This window comes from Balaenoptera musculus, chromosome 11 (genome assembly GCF_009873245.2).
Source record: "Balaenoptera musculus isolate JJ_BM4_2016_0621 chromosome 11, mBalMus1.pri.v3, whole genome shotgun sequence".
In the NCBI taxonomy this organism is placed as follows: Eukaryota; Metazoa; Chordata; class Mammalia; order Artiodactyla; family Balaenopteridae; genus Balaenoptera; species Balaenoptera musculus.
The window spans coordinates 70637340-70662988 of record NC_045795.1 but is presented as its reverse complement, the minus strand read 5'-3'; the positions used below and the strand labels follow the sequence as shown (position 1 = coordinate 70662988).

The following is a 25649-nucleotide window of genomic DNA, read 5'->3' as shown; positions in this document are numbered from 1 at the left end:
TTCAGTGATATTTTATTTGTATGGGTAAGTTTTAAAAAATCAAAATAGACTAAGGTAATCAAAAGAAGTATTTTCTTATTTTTTCCCTCCCTCCCTCCCTCTCTCTCTCTCTCTCTCTCTCTCTCTCTCTCTCTCTCTTTCTCTGGATCAGGCACACAGTAGTCAATAATACTTCACACATGTCCTTGCCAGGACCTGGACAGAGGTCCCTCCCATCCCTTATTGCCTTTTTATCAATCTCCAAAGGGCTGGGAATGGAGAAAGCGATTTAGGATGAGGGCAGTACCTCTTCCTGGCACTCATCCTCCTTTGGCCTCAGGCCTTTTCCACATGGGAAAATCAGCTGGCCTCAGACTCACCAATATCCCTTTGTAGCAGGATGCCAAGAGGTGCCAACATCTTTGTATCCTGAAGCACATGATGTTGGCTCTTTAGAGCTTCCTGGACTGGTTACACTTGGAGGAGCTCAAGGATGAGGCAGCTGCCTCCCTGGGTCGCGCCCTGAGATAGTAGTGGGGTAGAAGCTGGTGCACGGAGCAGAGAACTTCCGCAAGACTCATGGTCCCTTAAGTCGTGTGCTATTAAGTTTCAAAGACAAAATTCTCTGTAATTGGAGTAAACGATTTCTTGAGGTCAGTTTTAGGTGGGCGACAGAGAGCAAACCACATTAAGGAGTCTGGGCTGCCAAAGCCTGGCCTTTACAAATCTGGTCTGTTCTTTGTCCTTGCTGAAACTCACATTGTTCAAATATATCTCACCCTGTGGGCCCACCTCATGCAAGCTGCTTCACTTTCTGCGTGGGCCTTCTGTATACACAGTACATCATTCTGCTGGTGGGTAGTGTTGATACTAATTGATATCAAAAGGCTTTTCTTTCTCAAGATGCCGTTTGAAAATACAGCTTTTAAAATTTAGGCAAATGAGCATCTATCTCCAGGGTTGATCATAGCAAACCTCACCCACCCTCACGCCAGGGGTAAGAGAGAGGCTGTTTTGAACAGGGTCTTTCGTCACCGTCTGTCTTAAGTCACCTCCTACTGAACTTATGGTTGAAGATTCAGGGTCGTGAGGGAAAGAAAACAGTAATTAACTGGGAAAAGTTGATTGAGCGGAATTTTTTCCCCCACATTATGATTAGAACATGACTGTGGGCTGAGCACCATACATAATATAGGTTTTCCCTTGAAATTATCCAAACATGTTTTAATGGAATGCCTTTTTTAAGCATCTGCTTTTGTAATTGAATGTGTTCCTAAAGATGGGTCAGCTAACTAAAGCAAGAGCCCACAGGAAAAACTGTGTTAATGCTTCTCCCCCAATCTAATTTATGACAGTTCCTAATTGGCCTGCCTCATTTACAACTCCTAAAATTAATTTTAGACCCTCTCTCAGAGCCCAAGTCATCATTAATAGAACGACAGCAACAGGGAGTGAAATAGAAATGTTTATAAAGCTCCCTTTTAAATTGACTGTGATAAGTGACGTAGGGATGTATGACCATCAGAGGATTCTGGAACTCTCTTTGTGAAGGCTAGCCACAGGCAACTCTCGAAAGAAGGCATTTATCTTGGCAGGAGATGCCCTTCAGTCCTCTTTTGTTTTATTCCCTTGAGGATTTTTTTTCAGGGTGGCTAAAACCATTTTTTTGGTGTTTTATTAGCTGTATCTTGACTACCTCCTACAAACTGAATGACAGCTTAGGGTTATTAAATGTGTTCTTGCACATATTTTTATCCATTGTTAACCCTGACTAAATGCATGCAAGGGCACAGAATCCCCCCCTTTTTTCCTCCATTGTTGCCCATATTTGTTAAAGAAATTATTCCCCTTGACGTTTGTTTAGGCTGCACTTTGATAAAATGCTGTCTATGGTCCACTTTCTTAGCTTGGCATTCAGCAGACTCTTATAGATTTATTTCTCTTTGCATTATCTTATCTTCCTTTCTAGCGTATTTGGGCTTCCTTTTCATATTTTAAGTTACGTTTTGGGGCATAGACAGATTACCTTAGTAATTGTATACTGCAGCATTGCAGTGTTCTAAAGATAATTCTGCAAGCCTTTGGCATATACTTAACCCCACTAACTATCTAAAGATGAGTATATATGTTCCTTTTTATGTTGTCTGTGAATAAATAAAACGGACAGATTAAGTGCTGAAAGTGACTTCAGGCTTATAGAAACTTTCTTCAGGTTGATGGGACAGTGACAATTTCTGAAGCAATGTAAATCTGGCCTTGAATCTAAAAGGTGGCTTACTTGATGAGGAAATTAATGAGGATTTTTCTTTGTGTTTCCAATTTATAGCCAAGTGTATATACTCTTTATACTTGAGCCTTTTAAAAAAAGATGTAGATGTAAAGGAGGCTTTACAGAAATGCAAATACTTCAGTTTTCTCAGTTTTGAAAGGCTGAGTCAAAAAAAAAAACAAACAAACCCAGAAACATTTAATTTAAGCTTCCTAGTTTATTTCAGTGTCTGCTATTTTCTAAAAACAGTGAAGTATTTGTTATTAAGTGCTTTAAGATGTATCAGCGCATTGGCTTATGGAAATTGTAAAAGTTTAGAAGCTAATGTAGGGCTAGCAGCTGAACTTATTCTTAGAAAAAACTTATGCTTAGTATCCCTCACCCTCAAAAAAAAAACTCCTGACTTTCAAAGTAAGGTTAATGAAAATCCATAACCGTGCAGAATTAGCTCATAATAATTTAAACTATTTGTTTAAAAGTATCAGATTAATAAAAAGTTATTTTAAACTCATTTTGTAAAGATTTTTGCTTAAAAAGAAAAAACAAATGTAATGGCTCTGTCAGCCCAGAATTAAGAATTTGCTTTGCCTGGCATCCCTGTACAAATAGGTAATGGCTAGATATAACCTCAACATATTCAGAACATCTCTCCAAATATCCTAAAGTGTGAAATGTTCATATTTCTCAAGTTTTACATACTTTAAAAAAATCTTCTGCCAATTACTCTTTGATTTAAGTAGACTGGAATTACTGGAATGTAGATTTCAATCAAGGTATTTTAGAAGAAATTATCATTAGTTTAAGACCAGTATTTAAATGAGGGTTTCCAAATATGTATAATCCTTGTTACACTAATTTTATTCAGAGTTCTATCATTATATAATACCAGTACTTATAAAACAGATTCGTTAGCCAAAAGCAAACAAACAAGCAATACAATAAAGAAAAGGTTACAAAGAACAAAATTGTTATTTTGTATGGATATGAGTATTGATGAGTGGTTTTAAATACACTTTTATAAAAATGATTTTAAATATACTTGAGGTTCAATAATTAAGAATAATTAGATTTGGGGCTATAGATAGTGACAATATCTATAGAGAATTAGGAATTAATATGTTTTTCTTTGATCAAGAGAAAACTGGGAATTATAAATTAATTTATTGGGACTTTTGATGGTATTATAAGAGGAGCAATGCATGTTAACTACATGAAAAGCCCAAGTTATAGAATTGTAGGAGAAAAGGAGTTTAGAAGGGTCATTCTTTAGGTTGATGATGACTTTTAACAGTTACTGAAGCTATCTCATTCTGAATTTTGACCTGGAAGAGGAAAATGGGTTTAAAAGGGTCATGGAACATAGGAATATAAAAGTGGACATAGGGAGCCTGGTTAGGATATTATTGTAATTATCCACGTGGGAGATGATGTGGATTGTACCAGATGTGTATGTATGTGAAAATGTGTGTGTGCACCTACCTGTGTGTAAAGAATGAGAAGGACAGAGAGAACATACATACCTTGATGGGAAAATGAGGAAATTTCAGGTATGCCAAGTATTTGAAGCATGTACCTGCAGTTTATTTGGCGACTGAAAAGCTTCATTTATAATTTTTTAATGTTTACTCTTATGATATTTTGTGGGAGGGAAGGATAACACAGAAAGGTATAAGGAGAAAAAGAGTAAAAACTAGCCTATCCATTCCACCACCATTAGATAATGACTCTTAACATTTTAGTGTATTTCCCTCTCATTTTTTTTTTTTTCTATGCATATGGTTTTATGTTTGGGGGATATTATTGTGTGTACATTTGCAAGTCAAAAACTGTGAAAATCCATAACCGTGCAGAATTAGCTCATAATGATTTAAACTATTTGTTTAAAAGTATCAGATTAATAAAAAGTTATTTTAAACTCATTTTGTAAAGATTTTTGCTTAAAAAAAAAGGGTCTGACATTTTCCCTATTGGCATTGCTAACAGGCTAGCCTGCCTCAGTTTCATGGATGCAGGCAGAAGACCAGAGGCTTTTGGGTCAGAGGCAATGGCTTTATTGCTCAAGGTTCAGAGAATAGCATCAGCATGTTTATGTCCATACCCCTTTCCCCAAGTCCCGTGGAGGCAAGGCAGGTGGGCCAGATGAATAGCTGTATATGCAATGGGTTTCATTAAAGGAGAGCAACCCTGAGCTTAGGGAACTTGAATCTTTTATAATGGGCAGTAACATGTCTGCCTTTTGGTCTGGAAGGAGACACTATTGTACATGGCAGTAAGCATGTTTACCCTTTGATCCTAAGGGAGACACTACATCTATCTCCCAAGGCTATTCACTCTACAAACATCCTTGAAAAACTGTGAGAATAGAAGATAATATCTTTGCTCATAAAATGTGCAGAAATATGAGACTCATAGAGTCTCTCAACAAACATAAATCTTTTCATATATCATTACTTTTTTTCATCAACATTTTAAATGGCTGCATATAGCTGTAAAGAGTGAATCGTTGGGATATAGCAAAATGTACTATCAACTTCCAATTTTCCAAATAATGATCTTTTAGGTTGTTTCCATTTTAAAAACTTGGAAATTTCTATTTGGGGCAGAGTGGCAAAAAATAATGCAATCACTTTGGGTGTGTTGTAGCTAAGTTGGAGTAGATAGCAGTTGGGTTCTCCCTGATTTGAAGTCCGTGCAGCCTTTTCACCTTGGCCTTATGTGTAAGTATGCAGTGGCTATGAATGGCCAACATGTCTGTTGTCTCAAGATGTTATCCAGAGGAAGACAGGCTCTGTGAAGCTGAATATTAATGCTGTTATTTGTAGTCCAGCCTGCACTGGTTTTCTTCTGGAAAGTGGAGATATTTCCTGACATTTCTGCTGCTCACATCTGACTGAACCTCAGACAGAAGCTCCTACTGCCTGGCATGAGCAGGGCCCAGGAAAGTCCATACAAATCCCTATAGTGGAAAGGGAAAAAAATCTGAGATCCAAATAATGACCATCTTGTCCAAACATCTGGAGAGGGCCTGGTCTGGTGATGGGGATTAAAGAAAGGCAAAACAGCATCATGACCAGGTTTTAGTCATAGGACTTGTGTGCAAGAAAGTACCCAATATGGAGGCTTTCCTGGGTCTCTAGGGTCTTCTAAATTATCTAGAATATTGCTGAAGTGACACAAGTGGTTGAGACAAGTCCTCCTCAGAGGAAAGGAGGACTAAATGAAACATAGCAGGAGAGCCACTTCTTAGTCAATAATGGTCTCAGAAAATTCCAGGTTAAAATTTGTGACAGATGTTGACAGAAAATTGCACTGTAAAATGGGAGCAAGAAACTGTAATACTTTTCTGAGTGAGCAATGATCAATGATTAAACAGCAGTCAAAGCATTGTAATTTTTTTAAGTGAGAGGAAGAGTTATCCAGTGGTGTCTTCCACAGTTTTTAGAAAGTATAAAGGGAACTTACTTATTTCTTGAAGAAACATTTTTTTTAACATCTTTATTGGAGTATAATTGCTTTACAATGGTGTGTTAGTTTCTGCTTTATAACAAAGTGAATCAGTTATACATATACATATGTCCCCATATCTCTTCCCTCTTGCATCTCCCTCCATCCCACCCTCCCTATCCCACCCCTCTAGGTGGTCACAAAGCACCGAGCTAATCTCCCTGTGCTATGCGGGTGCTTCCCACTAGCTATCTATTTTACATTTGGTAGTGTATATATGTCCATGCCGCTCTCTCACTTTGTCCCAGCTTACCCTTCCCCCTCCCCATATCCTCAAGTCCATTCTCTAGTAGGTCTGCATCTTCATTCCCATCTTGCCCCTAGGTTTTAAGAAACATTTTTGACATCTGCTTTATGCTTAATGCTCTTCTAGAAGCTGGAGAATTGGTGGTGCACAAGACAAATGAGGTTCCAATTCATGGAGTGTCAAGTCTAGAAAACAAACAAACAATAAGTATCTTAAGATCCTTTCAAATAGTAAAGAGTTCCATGAAAAAACAGTGTAACGTGACAGGCCAGTGGCTTGGGTACAAGGTGGAAGCTGGGAAGACACTGCTAGGGATAGTGGCTGGAGAGGGCTTTTCTGAGCTGAGACATGAAGGGTGCCATTTGTGGCAAAGGTATTCCAGTCAGAGGGAATGGCAGAGGCAAAGCTTATGAGGTGAGAACAAGTGTAACATTTTCAGGGACTAGAAAAGAGATCAGGAATGAAATGTGCTAGAGGCTAGTGATTGAGGAGGGAGGAAGGGAACAAGATGACCTCAGGGAGGTGCTCAGGGCCAGTTGGTGTAACAAGTTGCAGGCATCAGTAAAGGGTCTGAATTTGAAGTTTAATGGGTGATGGAATGGACTTTTCATGCAACAGAATGATGGAATCTGGATTTATATTGTTTTTAAAGACTACTTTGGTCTCTGTACCGGGGTGGCAAGTGGTTACCAGAGCTACACCAGTGGTTACTGGTGGTTGGGAGAAGTTTATAGGAAGGGAATGAAGGATGACTTCTAATTAGGGGGCCTGGGCTACTTAGTGGATGGTGCAGTAATTACTGAGATAAGGAAGACTGAGAAATGAGAGTGGTTTTTGGTGGAATGGCATGGGAGCGTTACTAATTTTGTTGAAAATTGAAAGGAGACCCTAGTAAATATCTCTGCATGCCTTTCTTCCAAAGAAAACCTTGCATGATAAAAATAATACTTGATATTGCAGTTGCTGCCCAATTTTGTTGAGTCATCTTGGGGTACCTGGAACCTTACCTGGCAGATGGATGGCTGGCTGGATGGATGGAAGGATTGACAGATGGATGAATGGTTGAATGACTGGATGGATAAATGGGTAGATGTCTTAGAAAGGAATGGGCAGATTGACTCCCTCCATTTCTCATATGCAGCTGTGTCTGTGAAACCATCAAAAGATGCGTGTTTCAGAGGACACAGTGTGTTGGTCTCAGGGATTCTGACCCAAACTACTTTGTACATTCTGAGAGTCAAGGAGGTAGTTTTTCTTAAACACTATCCATAGGTCCTCCCCATGAGACAACACTTCATGGCTCATTTCAACTATAAATGCTGATTTTTTTTCACTTTATAAAAATCATCACAGTAATCTTTATTTTACCAGACAGGAAGCGCTGCTGGCGGCAATCAGTGAAAAAGATGCAAACATTGCCTTGCTGGAACTGTCTGCCTCCAAAAAGAAAAAGACACAGGAAGAAGTGATGGCCCTCAAGCGGGAAAAAGATCGACTTGTGCATCAGTTAAAGCAGCAGGTGGGGCCTTTTGCACGAATGGTGTGTTTTGCTGGGTTTGGGGTTTTGAGTGCTTTCTCTGGGTTTAGCTACTCTTCATTTTGCCATGTCCATCCTGCAGGCTCACGCAGCTAAAACCAGGTAGGAGTGAAATGGCCCAAGTTGTCGCTGGAACAACATTTTATTGCTTTTCTGTGTTTTTGTGCATGTGCCTGGGCTTGTGTGGTTTGCAACCAGTGCTGTTTTCCTTTCTTTTGTATTAGCATCATCTCCCCAGAAGTAGCTCTCAGCTCTCTTCCTTCCAGTGGACTTTCTATGACTTCTGACTAAATCCTAGAAAGTACTAATTAAATTCTGGGCACCTTCTTTCCCATTGGACTTGTTACCTTCTGTCTTGCTCACTTTCTGGGCCCAATAATAACTCCCGTCATCCAGTTCTTTCGATTTCTTTCTCACCATTCTTCCAACTTTGATTCTTCACCTATTTCCCAGGACTTTCCGGCCAAGGACCCTTTCCCACCCCCTATGCTTGGAGACCTCCTCAGCCATTATTTAGTCAAATATTTTTCTATTACCTGTTTACCCCGTTAACCTGTTTTTCCCTCCTCTCTAGGCCACTATACTTCTTCTGAGGGAAAAGGAAGAAGAGACAAAATCCTAACTTGTGCAGAAAGTTCTTTGCCTTCTGGAGGGTTTTCTAGTAGTGACTTAAATGGAAATATATATACCTGAAGCATATTGCAAAGTCATCCCTGAAATCTTCAGGCATTATTTCTCCTCCATATCTAACTTGAGGGCTTTTGGAATCAATAGTTAAAGATATTCAGTTGGATTCTAGCTTCATTATGAAACCCACTCAGCAGATAACGGCTCAATGGTCTGTGGTCTCACAAGGTGGCCGCCACATCTTAGCTGGGGCCACCTGTGAACGCCACGTGGTACCATGTGTGGAGTGCATCCATATTGATTTCAGCCCCCAGGACTGGCTCTCTGCCTGCTAGGGAGATCTGGGTTGAGCACAGTGTGCAAGGTGAATGGAAAGGAAGCCCGAAAGGAAAAGCTCTCTCCCCTCACAACTGGGGCAACTTTTTCCCTCCTCAGGAAGGAAAAGCCATCCTTTGGCCCTGAACCAGAGTCTTATTCTCATGGGGCTGCCTTGCTGTGAGAGAGAGAGAGAGAAAGAGAGAGAGCACGAGAGCGAGCACTGCCACGCCTGGGTGCCCTCTCCTGCGGAGGGAAGGTCCCAGTCACTGCCAGACATTGGGGTCATTCCACAGAGCAGCATACCTTGCTAGTGCTGGTCCCGGGGGTCGGGGGCCGCTTACATCTGACCTCTTTGTTTGGGGCTGTGCATCTTCTACACTGGTTTTTCCACCCACTGGGCCACAGAAAGTCAAGTCGGGGCTCCTTCTTTGCTTTCTCTTAATTCCTTCCCTGTGCGCCCTGTGCTCTCCCCTCCTGCACCTAACCATTGTAGCTTTCTCCCACAGGTTTATAGACCTAGGAAACAGCCCCCGAGCTCGAATATACCATGCACTTGTGATGCTGGCTACAGCCCAGATATTACGGCCAAGTACCACGGGTCCAGCTACGATGCATACATGATCCAAAGGTCTCAGGTCAGTCAGCTGCTAAGGAGATACTCTCCCCCACCATTGCGGATGGGGGTGCATAAGACCTACATCACATCTTGACCTTCACCTCTTTTGATGATTTCCAGTATTCAGTGGCCATAAAGTCTGGAACCATAGATGATAGCACTATATCTTGATTTGTAATGCAGTTTCATTATTTTGTATTTGCCAGCGGTTCTAGTTTTGATGGCCACCCTACAGGGGCAGCTCTTCTGAAATAGCCTGGCACTGCTGTAAAGACAAGATTGCCAGAGGCCTTACTGTCAGGCACATTGGATTAAATTTTTCTTTTTGTCTCGTAGATAGTTTCCTCCCCAAATCTCCCTCTACCCTTCCCAATAAGGAATTTTTTTTTAAGGCTGCTTTTTTTCTTTCTCAGCATCATGAAAATGCACTCCTGGATTCCAGGAAGGATTGAGTGTAGCCCTTCAATTTGCTCCTGGGAAACTGTACAAAGCCTTCATTATTCACGACAGGCTTGGTTTTGGGTATCATGGGGCACATTTGGGAAACCCCAGCCATGCACAGTTAGTCTCCCGCCTGGGCTAAAGCAGGGTCTGAAGGGCTGTTGTGGAAAAAGAGGCAGCAAAGGAGGAGGATGGGCTTCTTTCCGTGACTTAGGTTTGAAATTCTTCCCCACACCCTACTGGCCACAGAGCAAGAAAGAATGTGAATTTATGTATCCTTGTTGTAAATGATAATGATTCTAAAAATAATGACTAATTTGCTTATAAAAGCATGCCCTTTGTAACTGAGGGTTTACTTTGTGCCAGAATGTGAATCCAGTGTCCCTGGGGGGTTTTGTCCCACAGTCCTCACAGCAGCCCTGTGATGTGAGTGTCAAGATTACCTCCTCTTTCTAGGGGCCATAGCTGAGACTCAGAGTGTGGAATAACCAGCCCAACACACACAGTTTGTAAGTGATAGAGCTCAGGTTTTGTATAGTCCACCTGCGTCCACACATACCCCACCATGTTCAGGAAGTAATTCAGAGTTGCAAGCAGATGGGTATTCCAGAAATTGTGAGGGCCCCTTATCTTTGTATACCTGAAGCAGATGCCAGAAACCCATTTAAGAATGTTCTCCAGCCACTCACAAAGAGTAGGTTCTGCCTAGAGCTCTTGAGCTTAGGATGTTTGATCACATCACCAACTACTAATACTTCTAAGCTCTCAGCATGTGCCAGGTATGGGTCAAAGGGCTTTACATACATTAACTCATCAACTCCCACCAAAGCAGAAGGGCTGATGCTCTTATAGAGAAGGAACCAGAGGTCCAGAGAGGTTGGGTGCCCTGCTCAGGCTTCACAGCTGGACACACCATGATACTTAAACAGATTTTTTTGCCACACAACCTTAAATGGATTTTGTAGATGCCATCTGGAGTTGCACTGCTTAGGTTGAATTTTGTTTCTAGCACTTGTTAGCTGAGTGATCATGAGCAAAATATTGAACCTCCCTGAGCCTCAGTTTGCTCATCTGTAAATTGGGCTAATAACATAATTCAAAGGGTTGTTTGTGAGGTGTAATGTATACAAAGTGATTTGCACATGCCTGGCACACCAATGTGCTATATATCTGTGAGCTGCTATTACTACTACTACTACTGCTACTGCTAATTGATTTTATCACCACCAGCCCTCAGAGATAGTTTGATTTTAATTTCAATTTCATCTTTGCTGTTTTTCACATGCCTTGGAGTCGCAGCTTGTTGAGAACATACTGTTGAACTGTGGGAGAAAGAGCAGACAGTTGTTGGCACTAAAGCCTTCCTGGTCCCCCCACCACTAAAGCCCAAGCACTTGGGGAGTGGGGAGCAGACATGTTAGGAGTTCTAGACCCTAGTTCCCAGCCTGCACTGAACAGGCTCCCAGCACTTATTAAGTTTGTTTGGTTTGTGTATGCAGCCCACATGGACGTCCATCAGAGAGGACATCCCCAGGAGGGTGAGTCCCAGACCTCAGTGGTCATCACCTGCATGTCTGATTTGGGAGAGCAGAGCTCTTTTAGGCACCCAGGCTAATGGGAGGGGAAGGTCATAGGTCTGGGTGTTCACCTGCCCAATGTTCTGCAAGGATTTTGAGGCAGATGGGCTCATGAGAGGTGTTACCCTCTTGAGGCTGCCTTTTGAGCTCATCTCATGCAGGTCTCTCTGGCCACATCATTCCCAGTGACTGAACTCGAGTAGCTCATTCAACAATCCCCATAGCTATTGCACTTCGGCAAGCACATAGTAGGCACTCGATAAATATTTCTTGTGTGAATGATTGCATGACTTCCATAAGCCAGGTCTATACCAAGTGTTTTATATATACATAGGTTTACAAACGTTATCTCATTTTGTCTTCATAATCAACCAATTACCCAACATATGGCATACCTACCATGTGCCAGGCTCTCTGACAGGTGCTGGGGATTCATCCACAACAGATATTTTACACACAGTATCCACAATCCCTTCCTCATGGACCTTACTTGTTAAATTAGAGGGGGTAGAGAGAAAGGTAATAAACCATAAACATAATAAGTAAGTTACATGATAGAAAAAAGAAAAATATAGACCAGCATAACAACAACAGGAATGCCAGGGTAGGACTGAGGGGCTGATGACACTGTAAAATAGGGTAGACAGGATGGGCCTCACTGGGAAGAAGACGTGAGCAAAATTTGAAGGAGGTGAGAGAGTGAGCTCTGTGGATATTTAGGGGAAGGATGTTCTGGCAGAGGGAACAGCCCGTGCAAAACCCTTAAGGCAAGAGAGTGCTGGTGTGTCTGGGAATAGCAGAGAGGGCAGTGAGGCTGGAGTGAATAAGAAGGTGAACCATCAGAGCAGTAGTGGGCTAGGGTAGGCTGTGCAGGACCTGCTAAGAGTGGTATATTCTGGAGCAGAAATTATCCAAAGTTAGGAAGCAGAATACACCAAGCGTGTAGCGTCAGAACAGGCAGGACTCCCTCCTGTACCACCCAGAGTGCCCTGTTTAAGGTTGCTCTAACTGAGCCCACTCTCCAAATCCCCTGGCTCCAGGCTTGAAGGAGTCCCAGTGCTTAGCTTGCAATTTTTAAAAAAGCATTGGTGGGTGGGAGGGAGATGGCAAGAGGGAGGAGATATGGGGATATATGTATATGTATAGCAAATTCACTTTGTTATACAGCAGCAACTAACACACCATTGTAAAGCAATTATACTCCAATAGAGATGTTAAAAAAATAAATAAAAATTTAAAAAAATAAAAAGCATTGGCACTCCATTGGAGCCACAGAGAACTAATGCCAGAATTTGCTTGTTATGGCTATTGAGATTTTCAAACAGAATAGGAACAGGGCCCTTTGACAAAATGCCCTCCCTGACTTCCTGGCAGTCTCAGTAACATATCATTGGAGTCCAAATCCTGCCCTTTCCTTGCTACAAGGAGGTAGGCAGGTGGACAGTGGTGACCACCTCCATGCCATTGGCCTGCTCAGGGTGGTGGCTATGCCTTGGAGAACTGCAGCCAGAGTCCAGGCCAGGCCAGAGGTTCTCAAACCTCAGTGGGCAGAAGCATGATCTTTTCTAAAGATGTCTCATGAAATGCTCATCACTCTCTGGCTCTCACTGCTGAAAAATCTTCCCTGGCTTCCCTTGCTGGTGGGATAAAGACAAATTCAAGCCAACGTGCTCTCTGCCTTATACATGCAATTCCCTTTGCCTGGAACACATTTCCTCTTTTCCTCACCTAGTTAACACCTACTGGTTCAATTCAATCTCGGTCCAATATCACTATTTCAGGGAGGCCTCTGGGACTTTCTCAACTGGGTCAAATCTCCAATTTGGCACTCTTGTAGCACATGTACATCATTTAATTGCATTGGAACAGATGCAGTTCTGCATTTGTTTTGGTGATTACTTGAATAGAAACTATCTGCCCTGCTAGTTAATGAACTCCATGAGGACTGAGAATGTGGCCTCATGACTTTTTTTCTGCTGACCAGTTGTCTCCAGGCCTAACACAATTGCTAGCACATGGTAGGCATTCAGCAAATATTAGTTGACTGTATAAATAAATGAGTGAGTGAATTGCCAGGTCAGCTTATTAAAAGAAGAGACTTCTTTGATCAATCGTTACATTAGACAAGACTTAGCCTCGTAATTCTTCTGATATTCCAGGAAGCCACCACCAACTTAAAGGAGTTGGTAGAAGACATGGAGACCTGCTTGCTGAATAATGACCACAAAATTGGTGCCATGTTCTTTCTTGCCACGTTGCAAGACACTTTGCAGAGATGACTTTTACCATACTAGAATTATTTGCAATGGTGTCCATTTTGAACCTTTCCTTCCAGTCTCTTTGCTGTATTCTAGTTCAGATCCCTTCCAATTTTGGAGGTTCTTCTTGAATTAAATGCCACTGAGTTTCCAGATGTGGCAGAGATTGCTTGCAGTTATAAAGGGAGTCCCGCCATTTCTTCCCTGAAAACGTCTGAGCGTCTTGTAAATTAATTTGCCTAGAAATACCTAAACTCCCATTAAACACCCATCAAGAGAGCCAGAGAAGATGATATGAAATCAGTTCAGAAATTCTAACTACGCTTAACAACAAAAGAATCTTTATGACTCTCTTCAGGTGTTAACATCTGAGTTGATTCTAGGCTGAGCGCTGTATAAAGGTAAGAGAGCAGTACAAATTAACTTTCTGTTACTTGTTGCTTACAAGAAGATAAAGGATTAATCATAATTTGGTAGTAGACATATAAGTCTATCCAATTTTTGTGTTCTTCCCAATTCCATTTCTTCACAAGCACACACCCCTGACACTTTTATTCTACCTCTTCCTAAAAAAATCTTCCTTCCAGATTTTTGCAATATTGGGAGAGGGACTCAATTGGGAAATAGTTAACGGTTTTTTTGTTTTGTTTTGTTTTTTTAATTTTCTTGTTCTTTCTCTAGGGATGGTAGTTCTAAAAAATATTATTAAAATTTACCATCTTTCCTTCTTCTGTGTCTTGGATCCAATCCCCTCAACTCTTTTCCTCCACCCTTGAAGAAAGGACTGACATCAAAATAATTAATTCTGAAATCATTGGATTTTCCTGCTGCTAAAGGGTTTTGAAGGAAGCTTAAAACTAAATCTTACCCCCTAAGCCTTATTCCCAAACGCTCCCTTGTGTGCTGAAGTAGTGAAATGTACATCCTTGATGAAAATGCCTGTTTAAAATGAGGGCCAGACACTATTGTTTAGTTAAAATTAGAACCAGCTTATTTCTCAGAACCAGTTAGAATACTTTTGTGATCAGAGATAAATTGTGCTTGGTTTTCTTTTCCCCTTCCTACCAGTGCTGGCATTGCTTTTGGTTACCCACTGGTCAGTTGGGAACAGGAAGGCGTTAAGACCAGGAGACTAGTCTACTGTTTCTCTATGTTTTCCCCTAGAGCTTGCAGAGAAGTCCTATGTCCAGGTTAACATTCTGGAGGCTATGCCAGGTCTGCACAGTATAACTGATTTGGGTATGTCTCCCCCTCCCCTATCGTGTCTAGACCATCATAGGATTGTCTCTAAGAATTAGTCAAACAGGTATGGCCAAGAGTGGGAGAAGGCAGACTCTGCCCTGGGAAGTATTCAGGAGAGCTGTTTGTAAGGATGAGATTCTAGCCAAAATTGGATCTCAGCAGAGGTAGAACCATCCTGTCAAGGAAAGCAGGAAGCACCTGAGTGGGATGGTTGACCAGGCATTTCTTTCCCCCTCTACTTGGGGCCACACCTGGTTGTGCTCCCCATTTACACTTCCATTACATGCTATGCAGATGACTTTTAATTACCCTTTATGGTTTAGGAGGTGAGCACAATTGAACAGCAGTGAAGGAACTTCATGCAATAGGGTTCCCATAGCCTCATGTTGTGGTTGGATGAGTGCCAGAAAAGCTTGATTTGATCCCAGAATTGTAATGCATCACAGACTTGCCCCAGATCAAATTGCTGAAATGCAAATGCATTGGTTTTCACTGTAGACTCACTTTGGGTTAAGCTGTTCATGACCCACTGGTAGAATCTAGGCACATCTCTATTTATCATTGACTTCAATGCCAAGGGTCTTTACAGTATGTTCTAGAGAACCCCTTTCTAAAAAAGAAATACCTAGATCTCTCCTCGGCAGGCCAAGGGCAGGGCATCCTCAGAGAGGTAAAACCTGAACTCCTTGGTGTTACTGAAAACAGTATACTCTTAGTGTCCAAGTGATTGGCCAGGATACTACTCTGCTCTCTTAGCCTGGAGACACTTCTTACTCTGGGCAGCTGGTGCCTCAATCCCAATACTCAGGGAATCCATTTGGTTTGCCAGTTACAACACAAACTAGCACTCAAAGATTGTGGAGGCAAAGTGTTTTCTCTGTGATTCCATATGTTTCTCAAATCCCTGTTAGAAATGCACCTTCCCAAAGCATCAGGCGGACTCTGATGGACCACTTTTCTGAGTCTCTCATTTGAAGGAAGCCATGTTTTAAAAACCATTTAATAAATAAATAAATTAATTAGTTAATTAAACCATTTTAGTTCCCTTCCCTAAACATTCATGGAGCACCTTTGGTGGTGCTGTGTGGGGCACTCTTGGGCTATAGAAGGAGATGTTGATACTGACTTTGTCCTTGAGCCTTGGGTTTTTTATCGTCTCTACCACCTGTAAGGCAGATATTAGCTCAAGAAACAGATGACAGAGCAAATTGCTATTTTTTGGTGCAGAAGTGTTACCAATGTGCAAAAGTCTTTGCTTGCTAGAGGGGGCAGGGAATACTTCCTGCAGAAATAGGCATTCCTATGGATGTTATAATTGACACTCCGTAGCCCATCTTTTGTGACAAATGACTATGCAACCATGATACTTTCTTAAGTTTTCAAGGATCCTAGTGTAAGTATTGCTACTCTTAGAAACACTTGCTCTTTGCTTTTGGAGTATACCTTTTTAAGTAGAAAAACTTGAAAAGACCAACTTTACCACTTCATTCCCCCACTTTTAGAAATACGTAAAGGGGGAGATGGGTCTGACTTGTAAGTTTTAGAGTGATTTGCCAGCTTTGTTTCAGTCTTTTGAAGCACCCCCTGCAGTATCTAGCCGTTGGCACAGTACATCAGAATAACAGGCTTAGCTGAAGGTGACCAAAACAGAGAAGAGTATACAAATGCCAAGAAGATCTCTCACGTGCTGTCTTTCTCTTTTTTTTTTATTCAAATTTCACATCTGCGCTCTATTTTTAAACAGTTATTCTTTAAGTGATAACGCATGTTTTACCAAGCCTCTTATTGGATTAGACATGTTTGAAATCCCCTCAGCTTTAACCTGTTCATTACTGCCTCCAAGAACATTCAGATAGTGTATATGGGGGAGAGTTTCCAAGATGTCAGCCTCCAGGGAGCCATTGTATTTTGGGGAGGGAGGGATCCAGCGGTTATGCTGTGTAGATTTTGGGGGGACCTTAGACTGACATTGCTTTAAGAGGAATCAAGTGTGGGTGTAATGTGTGCAGCATTCTTGCTATTCATCATAGTTTTTCTACTCACATTTTAGAGTAGGAGGAGCTAACAGTTTTTGAGCTCTTACTGTATACCTGGCACTGGGCTAGGAATTTTAAATATATTATCTCATTTAATTCTCATAACAGCTCTGAAAACCAGTTGCTATTAATCCCATTTTGGAGATGAGGAAACTATGGTCCAGGAACTAGGCAAAGATGCCACGGCTAGTGAGGGGTCTCATTCCAAAACTCTTTCATGGTCTTCCCAACAGATGTCCCCAAGTTGGTGCTATACCTCTTAGGTCATAGCCCCCCTGACCTGGGGCTAAAAAGGAACATAAAAAGCAGGCTTTATTCTGTGACCCTGAGCACCACTCCCAGCCTCTCCTGCCGCCCCAGCCAGCTCCTGCCCTGACCCCGGGGTCACATGTGCAGGCTGGGGAGGGCGATTTATCTCTTCCTGCATCACCAGGCGTCACCCACTGCCAAGGGGAGAAAGGGCTGCGGGCTTGATCAAGTGTGTTGCATTTTCTGCTTTCCCGCATGAAATGTTGACATTTGCCTCTTGGAGCCTTTGTGTTTCATTCTCAAGATATCTGCTTGAAAGCCTTTGTCCCTTTAGTTTTCCAGTTTCTTCTTCATCATTTAACATACAAAAACAGGTTCCTCCTGGTCTCTTTCTCTCTCTCTCCCTCCTTTCCTTTCCTTCCCCTCATCATATAATTAAAAGTCCTTTCAGGTTGTCTTCACCTTATCATTTCAATTGAATTGAAAAAAGATCCGACTTCCTGCTGTTGTGTCTTCCTGATGCTGAATTTCAGAATGAAAGAAAAGTCCTTCCCCTGCCCCTTTTTTGCTTCATACTACCCCTTGAATAATTGTGTTTAAATCATGCTGATTTTGTCATTGATCTGCATTGTTGTACGGACTGAGTTTACCCTTTCCTGGCTTCAGAATCTCTTCTTTTTTGGCTTTTTCAAGTAATTAACAGGAAAAGGATTTTTCACCCTCCTCTCTCCTGATTACGGAAACACAGTTATCAAACTCAGAATTTAACATTTCCAGTAGTTTCTCTTTACTCTTACTCAACTCCATATTCTTTTGGGGAAATGCCACTTTCTTTTGTTATCCTCTGCCACATGCAGAGGTAAAAGTTCCAGAATCCCCCATGTTTACTGTTTTTTTTCAATGTAGCACTATATTAAAAAGTAATAAGGACTATATACACTATTGATACTATGTACACAATAGATAACTAATGAGAACCTACTGTATAGCACAAGGAACTCTACTCAGTGCTCTGTGGTTACCTAAATGGGAAGGAAATCCAAAAAAGAGGTGATATATGTATATGTATAGCTGATTCACTTTGCTGTACAGTAGAAACTAACACAACATTGTAAAGCAACTATACTCTAATAAAAATTTTTTTAAAAAGTAATAAGGACTTAATTTTGTAACCATCCTTATTATGTAAATGATACTTTTCATAGGTGAAAGCATATAAATAAATGTTTTATTGTAAAAAAATAATGTATTCTCATTATAGAAACTTAGAAAATGTAAATAAAAACTAAAATCACCCATAATCCTGCCACTCAGAAATAACTGCCATTAAGATTTATACTTTCCTATATTCCATTGTCTACATACATATTTGAACAAAGACATGACATACTACATAATAAAGCTTCTTTAGCTTTATAAATGTTTGATATTGTGTGCATTTTCCGATGTCCTTAAAAGTCTTCAAACACATACATCTTGGTTCTATGATTTCCATCATTGCCATAATTAATTTTGTCATTCTCCTATTGTTGGGATTTCAATCGTTTCTAGTTTTTCACTTTTATAATCACACTTGGTGAACATTTCAATACATAAGTCTTTTTTTCTGTTTTTTTTCTGTTATTTTCTAGGACAACTGGTAGGTAAACTTAGAGAGCAAGAGGCAAAGGCAGATTTTTACGACTTCTAAGGGGAGTAGTCATGGGACAAAATGGGCAGTTCATTCAGCAAATCTTTATTGAGCATCTACTATATGCCAGATACTGTTCTGGACATTGGGGGTACCATAGGGAACAAAACACAAAAATCCCTGCCCCGAGAGAACTTGTATTCTAGTGGAGGACACAAATAAGAAACAAAATAAAGACATCAAATATATAGCATGTTAATTGACAATAAACGCTATGAAGAAAAATGAAGATGATGTTCTGTGAGGTGTCTGGGGGTGATTTTGAATAGGGCATTCCCAGGATGCCTCCTTGAGAAAGGGACAGGTGAGCAGAGACTTGCAGGGAGGTGGGAGTAGGCCATGTGGAGTACTGTGCAGGGAGGCAGTGGTCAGTGGGGACAAACTGCAGCCAGGAGAGTTGGAATCTGTTCTTCTCAGGTCAGATCCCAAGTGCAGTTGCTGAGTTGACAAGGTGGGGGAGCCAGAACCCCACAACACCAGTGTTTAGATGAGATAAATTTTTTTAAAAAATCAGCACACAACCAAAACCCCATTCTCTTATCTTTGCCCTGATATGGCCATTTGGAAATGCCCAATGGACACAGTCAGCAAATCTTTACTCAGATGATCTTTGCACAGTGGAATTGTGCAAGGAGTTTACAAGTTCAGATTGGACAGAGAGGCGGTCCATTTCAGAAAACAGTGACGATTGACTGAACAGCAGAGGCAACTCAGAAGGTCTCAGTCCAGGCTGGTTCTTATGCCCCCAGAAACCTCCGATTAACCAATCATCTTGAGGCTGGTTTATTTCCTCTCTCTCATGGCTCAGCGGTCCTAGAATTACAAACAGCTCAGAAGCCAACCAGAAACCCTACTGCTTTGGGCTACCTTGGGTGTGCCAAAGCCCCTTTGGGTGCTAGGGTAGGAAGCAGGTTTGTGGGTCACAAGGTCAGGCAGAGTTTCTGTTGTCAGTCTTCTTGGGTTTGGGGGCCAGATACTCTCTAAGATATCTGACTCAGCAGCCATCCAGAAAGTATGATGTTAATTCTTTAATCTTTAAACAAAACAAGGGAGCCCATCTCACCAGGTGGGCTGCCAGGAAAGCCCTGGCAGGTAATAGAAGGTGCAGGGTCTGGGAATGAACCTGGGGGTCAGAGTTTTAGCCCAGCTCTGACCCCCAACACACTGACAACCTTGGGCAGCTCGTTTTGCTTCTCTCTCACAGGCTCGGCTTCCCCATCTGTAAGGTGAAGGGATTAAACTAACAGACCTCTTAGCTCTTCACAGTTTTGATAGTCAGAAACTATTCCAGCACATTCATATATATAGTACATTGAGTGCTTGATCTATACCAAGGACTTTGCGGATGCACAGGAAAGTGACAGTATTTGCTTTGATGGAGGCTACAGTTGAGTAGGGGAGATATATTATTCAGTAAGATATTAACACAGCTATTATTTCTTGAAGAAATGATATTCTAGGCACAGCATTGTACTTTTGTTGTTTTATTACAATCCTCACAAAAACTCAATGAGGTAATGCCATCATTGTCTCCACTTTGCAAATGGAGAAACCAAGTCACAGAGTTAGTGAGCGCATCTACCTTAGGGGTAACAGAGTTAACCCCTTTGTTTTCCATTGCAACACAATTGCCATCTTTCCCACCAAGGAATGTTTGAGAATTCTAGATTTCAAAGATGACAGAGAAGAAGGAAGGCTCTGAATTTTGCTCATTTGGCTTGCGTAATCCCGACTCATCTTCCCTTATTAGTTGTATGATGGTGAGCAGGTTAACTTACCTTCCTGTGAAATGGGTATGTTGTTTGCTGTCTAACTCACAGAGAAGCATTATCATGAAGCATCTTCTCTGGGGAGAGGTCTTTAAAAACGCTGAGGGCTGCACAGATGTGCAGGATGTTGATCTCAGTTCTGAGGTGCAAAGACAGGGCTATGTTTTTTTTCCCCACAGGGTAGCACTGCACTTTGAGGAATGATGGTCCCAAACAGTCTCTGGTGACAATCCATTGACACAGACCCACTCCACATGACTTGTTCCCTTGACCAAAGAAGAAAGAACTTGAGTGACAATGTTCATAAATAGGCCTCTGTCTTCTGCTTTTCTGGGAGCCAGACCGTGATTTATCCTTAAAGAAAAACAAATAGTGCAGAAGGCGCAGACATTGCCTTGAAAGAACCCAGTTCAGTGTGGGTTCAGACATCTTCCTTCCAGGAAAGAGTATCCAGATCTCCCAGCCCCGGTCTTGCTTGTCCAGGCTCCTGCGAGGTCTGCTGGGGCCAGGGTCTTCTGAGGCTTCTTGAGATGAGGTCGGGCTTCCAGGGAGAGCCTCTGTTTTCCCGAGCTTTCTAGTGATGCAATCCTTGGTGAGGCAGGGAAACAATAAGCTGATATTTTGGAGGGGGAAGAGCCATCTCTGGGGGATTATTTTTTATGAACCAAAGACACTTAAGTGTTGCCGATTTATCTTAATAGCAGATACTCTGAGCAAATGTCCCAGTTGCCTCTTTGTACTTTTTGGCAAGTATGGATGAGAAATGGAATGGAGCAGACCCAGTCAGAGCTGGCTAGCCCAACGTGTAGAAGTCTTAATCTTCCTCCCTCCAGATATGTAACTTAGAAATGTTTCCAAAGTTTTCCAAGTTGCAGGTGGACACCCAGCTTTGGCAAGATGCAAAGCAGGTTCCATCACTAGGTTTTCCGCTTCCAAAAAAATTATGTTGGGCTTGAGGGGAGAGACACCTGAATCTTCCCTAGGTAGTTAGTTCTTTAAGCTCAGTTACTGCGTTCTGGTTCTAAAGGTACTATTTCTGTATAAAGAAACCTTCTTTAATCACGCAAAGAGCCCTCCTGCTTGTTGTACACATGATTGGGATTCTCAGAGGACACTGCAGGACTAGCCTGCATATCCTCCTCCATCAGGGCTGGAACAAGACCACGTGGAACCCAGCGCCTTAGAAGTTGGAGTATAAATTATGTTAAGGCCTTGTTGAATGTTGTAACATTTACTAATCCTTATTAGATATGGATAAATTCTCATGGCTTAATTTGGCATGTGGAGCCAGTTGTTCAGATTGTCTTTACGGACTGGAAAGGAAATGCAACTTTAGTGTAATTTTTCTTTTGTTTCTTTAGAAGGGGACATAATTTTTTATTGTTAACTGGTGGAAACTTTGGTGAATTGTGGCCAACTGTAGCTCACCCCCACAGGGAGAAAGCATCAGACTTTAGCTGAGAACATATTCTTTGAAAAAACCCAGAATATTTGATTTTTGAAATATCTTCCCACTTTAAAAACATGCTGTCCAACAAATATTAATGTTCTGACCCAGACCAAGAGAATTGAGGAAGTAGAAAGCTGTAATTTCTCTCTGAGGAAAATTTTAGAGTGATGTGTGATGCTTTAGTTTAATAATAACTCCACTGAGCATGGAAATAATCTATGAGGATACAGGTACAGCCACAAGAATTCACAGAGCATCCTTCTCACTCTTGGTTCTTACTTTCTCCAAAGTGGAAGGAGCTAGGTGTTGGCTAGGTGTCAGGCATTTCGTATTCCTTTACTAGGTCACCCGCATATACATGACCTTGGGCACCTACTGTCACTTTGCTTCCATTTCTGGAATTTGGTAAAAAAAATATACGTGATGAAAGTTCTCCCCTTTTTCTGCCAAACAGTTTTTTTTTCTTAATTGGAGTATAATTGCTTTACAGTGCTGTGTTAGTTTCTGTTGTACAACGAAGTGAATCAGCTATATGTATACATATATCCCCTCCCTCTTGGACCTCCTTCCCACCCACCCCCCATCCCACCCATCTAGGTCATCACAGAGCACCAAGCTGAGCTTCCTGTGCTATACAGCAGGTTCCCACTAGCTATCTGTTTTACACATGGTAGTGTATATATGTCAATCCTAATCTCCCGATTAATTCCACACTTCCCTTCCCCCACTGTGCCCACCCGTCTGTTCTCTACATCTGTGTCTCTATTCCTGCCCTGCCAATAGGTTCCACATATATGCATTAATATACAATATTTGTTTTTCTCTTTCTGATTTACTTCACTCTGTTTGACAGACTGTAGGTCCATCTACATCTCTACAAATGACCCGGTTTTGTTCCTTTTTATGGCTGAGTAATATTCCATTGTATATATGTACCACATCTTCTTTATCTATTCATCTGTTGGTGGACATTTAGGTTGCTTCCATGTCCTGGCTATTGTAAATAGTGCTGCGTTGAACATTGGGGTGCCTGTGTCTTTTTGAATCATGGTTTTCTCAGGATATATGCCCAGTAGTGGGATTGCTGGGTCATATTGAAAATCATTGCATATTTTAAATTGCTTGGATTGAAATCTATTGTCTTGTTCTTTATTCTTTTTTTTTAGCATCTCACATAGTTTGGTGGTCAGTCAAGCATGCTCAGTAATCACCTTTAGGGGACTCAAATCTTGTCAATTTTGACGAGTTTGATCAAGTTTGGGGGTTATTGAATCAGTTGGTATTATAGCTGCAAAGTTATTTAAGTGAGATTCTTGCTCTGTTTGTAATTACAGGTTTGTTCTAACAGATCTGTTTTGCAGATTTTTATGAGCAGGAATTCTCTTGGGCAAATCCACCATGATTCTCAGTGTGGTTAGGGTAGGCGATTTTCCACCCCTGGAGTGGTTTTTCAGAAGAGTGGTCATGTAAAAAAGACCATTTCTGTCCTCTTAGCAACACCCAATTTTCAGCTTCTGCTGAGAGCAGGATCCAAAATTATCCTATCTCCTTATGAAATTCTGTTGAAAAATGTTAGTCCCTGTACACTGTGCACAAAAGCCAAATTACTTTCGGAATGTTCTGTGGAACTCTGGGAATTCAGATAGGGATCAAGGAAACAGCACAACATCTTTTCCCCTCCTTTGCTCAATCTGTTGATTGATTTGTAGGCAATTACTCTCCTTACCCTGAACCCTCTGAAGTAAAGTCTTGGGTCTAAATTCTATTGCTTTTTGTTGATTCCTTTATTTGTTTGTTTTTTAAGTATTATATTTTGTTCCCAAAGTCAGAGAATGCAGAGAAAAGTTCTGGGAAAACAGAGGGCTCATTCTCCATTTAAAGCAGTATTCTGCTAAAAATTTGCCAGGAAGTTAAGGTGTTTCTCAGATCTTTTACACTGCTGAAATGTAAATCAAAGAAAGAGGTTCTGGAACAAACCAAACAAAAACCACACACTTATTCAGGGACAAAGTCAGAATATGCTCATGCTGGTTTTTATACTCAACAACGCCAAGATCTTTATGGCATATAAGCTTCCCAAAACTTCACAGAGGCATCCCTAAAGAAGTGAGAAAACTTGAAAAAGAGGAAGAAAGGATTCTTTCCTGATTATTCTTCAGTAGTAGCATACCAAGAACAAATAGTGAAAAATACTGGACCTTTTCTAAGTTATTCCCAGCTTGGAACTTCTGCAAGTCTTAATGCTGTGCCCCATAGTCTCATAGATAAAGAAGGAAGGTCACAAATTAGAGTGGAAAATAAAAGGAATTTCTGGTTCTCTGTAATGTTTCTGGCTGTCTCAGGCATAATTCTCAAAAAGAATTTATGTGTGTCTTTTTTTTTTTTTTTTTTTTCTCAGTTTTTTTTTTTTTTTTTTTTTTTTTAAACATCTTTATTGAAGTATAATTGCCTTACAATAGTGTGTTAGCTTCTGCTTTATAACAAAGTGAATCAGTTATACATATACAATATGTTCCCATTTCTCTTCCCTCTTGCATCTCCCTCCCTCCCACCCTCCCCATCCCACCCCTCTAGGTGGTCACAAAGCACCGAGCTGATCTCCCTGTGCTATGTGGCTGCTTCCCACTAGGAATTTCTGGTTCTCTGTAATGTTTCTGGCTGTCTCAGGCATAATTCTCAAAAAGAATTTATGTGTGTCTTAAAGTTTAAAATAGTTGCATTAACTGCAGCAGCAGTTCCTAAACCTGGCTCTCTTTTGACATGGACATTTGAGATTCTTCCCCACCTTCACCAAATACCAACTGGAGGGCCAGCCCAATGACCTACACCCTCAGATGTTTCAGAGGAAGGATGCTAAAAGCTGATGGATCTGACTGACAGACCAGCATTTGGGAGGCATTGAGCTACTAAAGGAGACCAGCAACCCTTACTCCCCTGAAGGTGGGAATCCTTGGGTCACCAAATGCTCACTCTCTCTTTATAGATATCCTTGCAAATTCAGCTACTGTAAACGTAAAATGAATGGAAAGGTTTGGGCTGGCTTTTGGCTGCAATTGTGACCAGAAGAGGTGGAACTGGGGGCTGATACAGGACCATGTAACAGGAGTGAGGGTGGGAGTGGAAATAAGTCTGTCAGCACAGGGCACACAATGATAATGGGTAAGAGAGACAGTTGATCAACAGAGTTTACTCAGCACAAAGAGAATCTGAGCCTTGTTCCAGACATTCTAGGGCTATAAAAAGGAATCAGAAGCCACAGACTGAACTCAGGTACCTAGAGCACCTCTCTTGCTATCTAGCAGCCTAGGCTGACGATGACATTTGCACAGAATCAGAGAGGTTGAGTAACTTGCTGGTAGTTAAACAGCTATTAAGTGACTTAACTTTGACCATTTAATCCAGGCCTTCTGACTCTACTTCTAGTTTTCTTTACTCTCCAGGATACTTCCAGTTGTGGAAATTGTCTTAACAGGGTACATTTGAGCCTGGCTGTGGCCTGGTTTTGTAGGGAGGAGTCGCTCCTGACAAGGGAAGCACCAGGGTAGAGATGAATGGGTGTGGACATGGGAGTAGAGATAGAGCATCCTTGGGGAGAGTTTCTGTGGAGGAAGCTGGGAAGAGGTCACTTGTTCAGGAGGAAAGAGAGAGGTTGGCCTTGCCCGGCAGCTGAACTGTTTCTATCTGATAAACAAGATAAACAAGATGATAGGGAACTACTCTGTATTCTTCAGGGAGAGTAAGATATGAAAACTGTCAACATGAAGCAAGTTTGAAACCAGCATTTTTGATTAATGATAAAATGGCTTCTGAGATTAGATTGCTGGGTCATTTTTGCCCATG

At 41.4% G+C, this 25649-nt stretch overlaps 1 protein-coding gene across 4 annotated transcripts in view; it reads left to right on the top strand.

Annotated features, from left to right (window-relative positions):
• Nucleotides 1-25649, top strand: part of ERC2 (ELKS/RAB6-interacting/CAST family member 2) — a 962898-nt gene that overhangs the window by 716992 nt on the left and 220257 nt on the right. For all 4 annotated transcript variants that reach the window (XM_036870128.1, XM_036870127.1, XM_036870130.1 and 1 more), the window contains one exon: nucleotides 7371-7518. In XM_036870128.1, the coding sequence (XP_036726023.1) occupies nucleotides 7371-7518 (148 nt within the window). The remainder of the gene's footprint in view (nucleotides 1-7370; nucleotides 7519-25649) is intronic.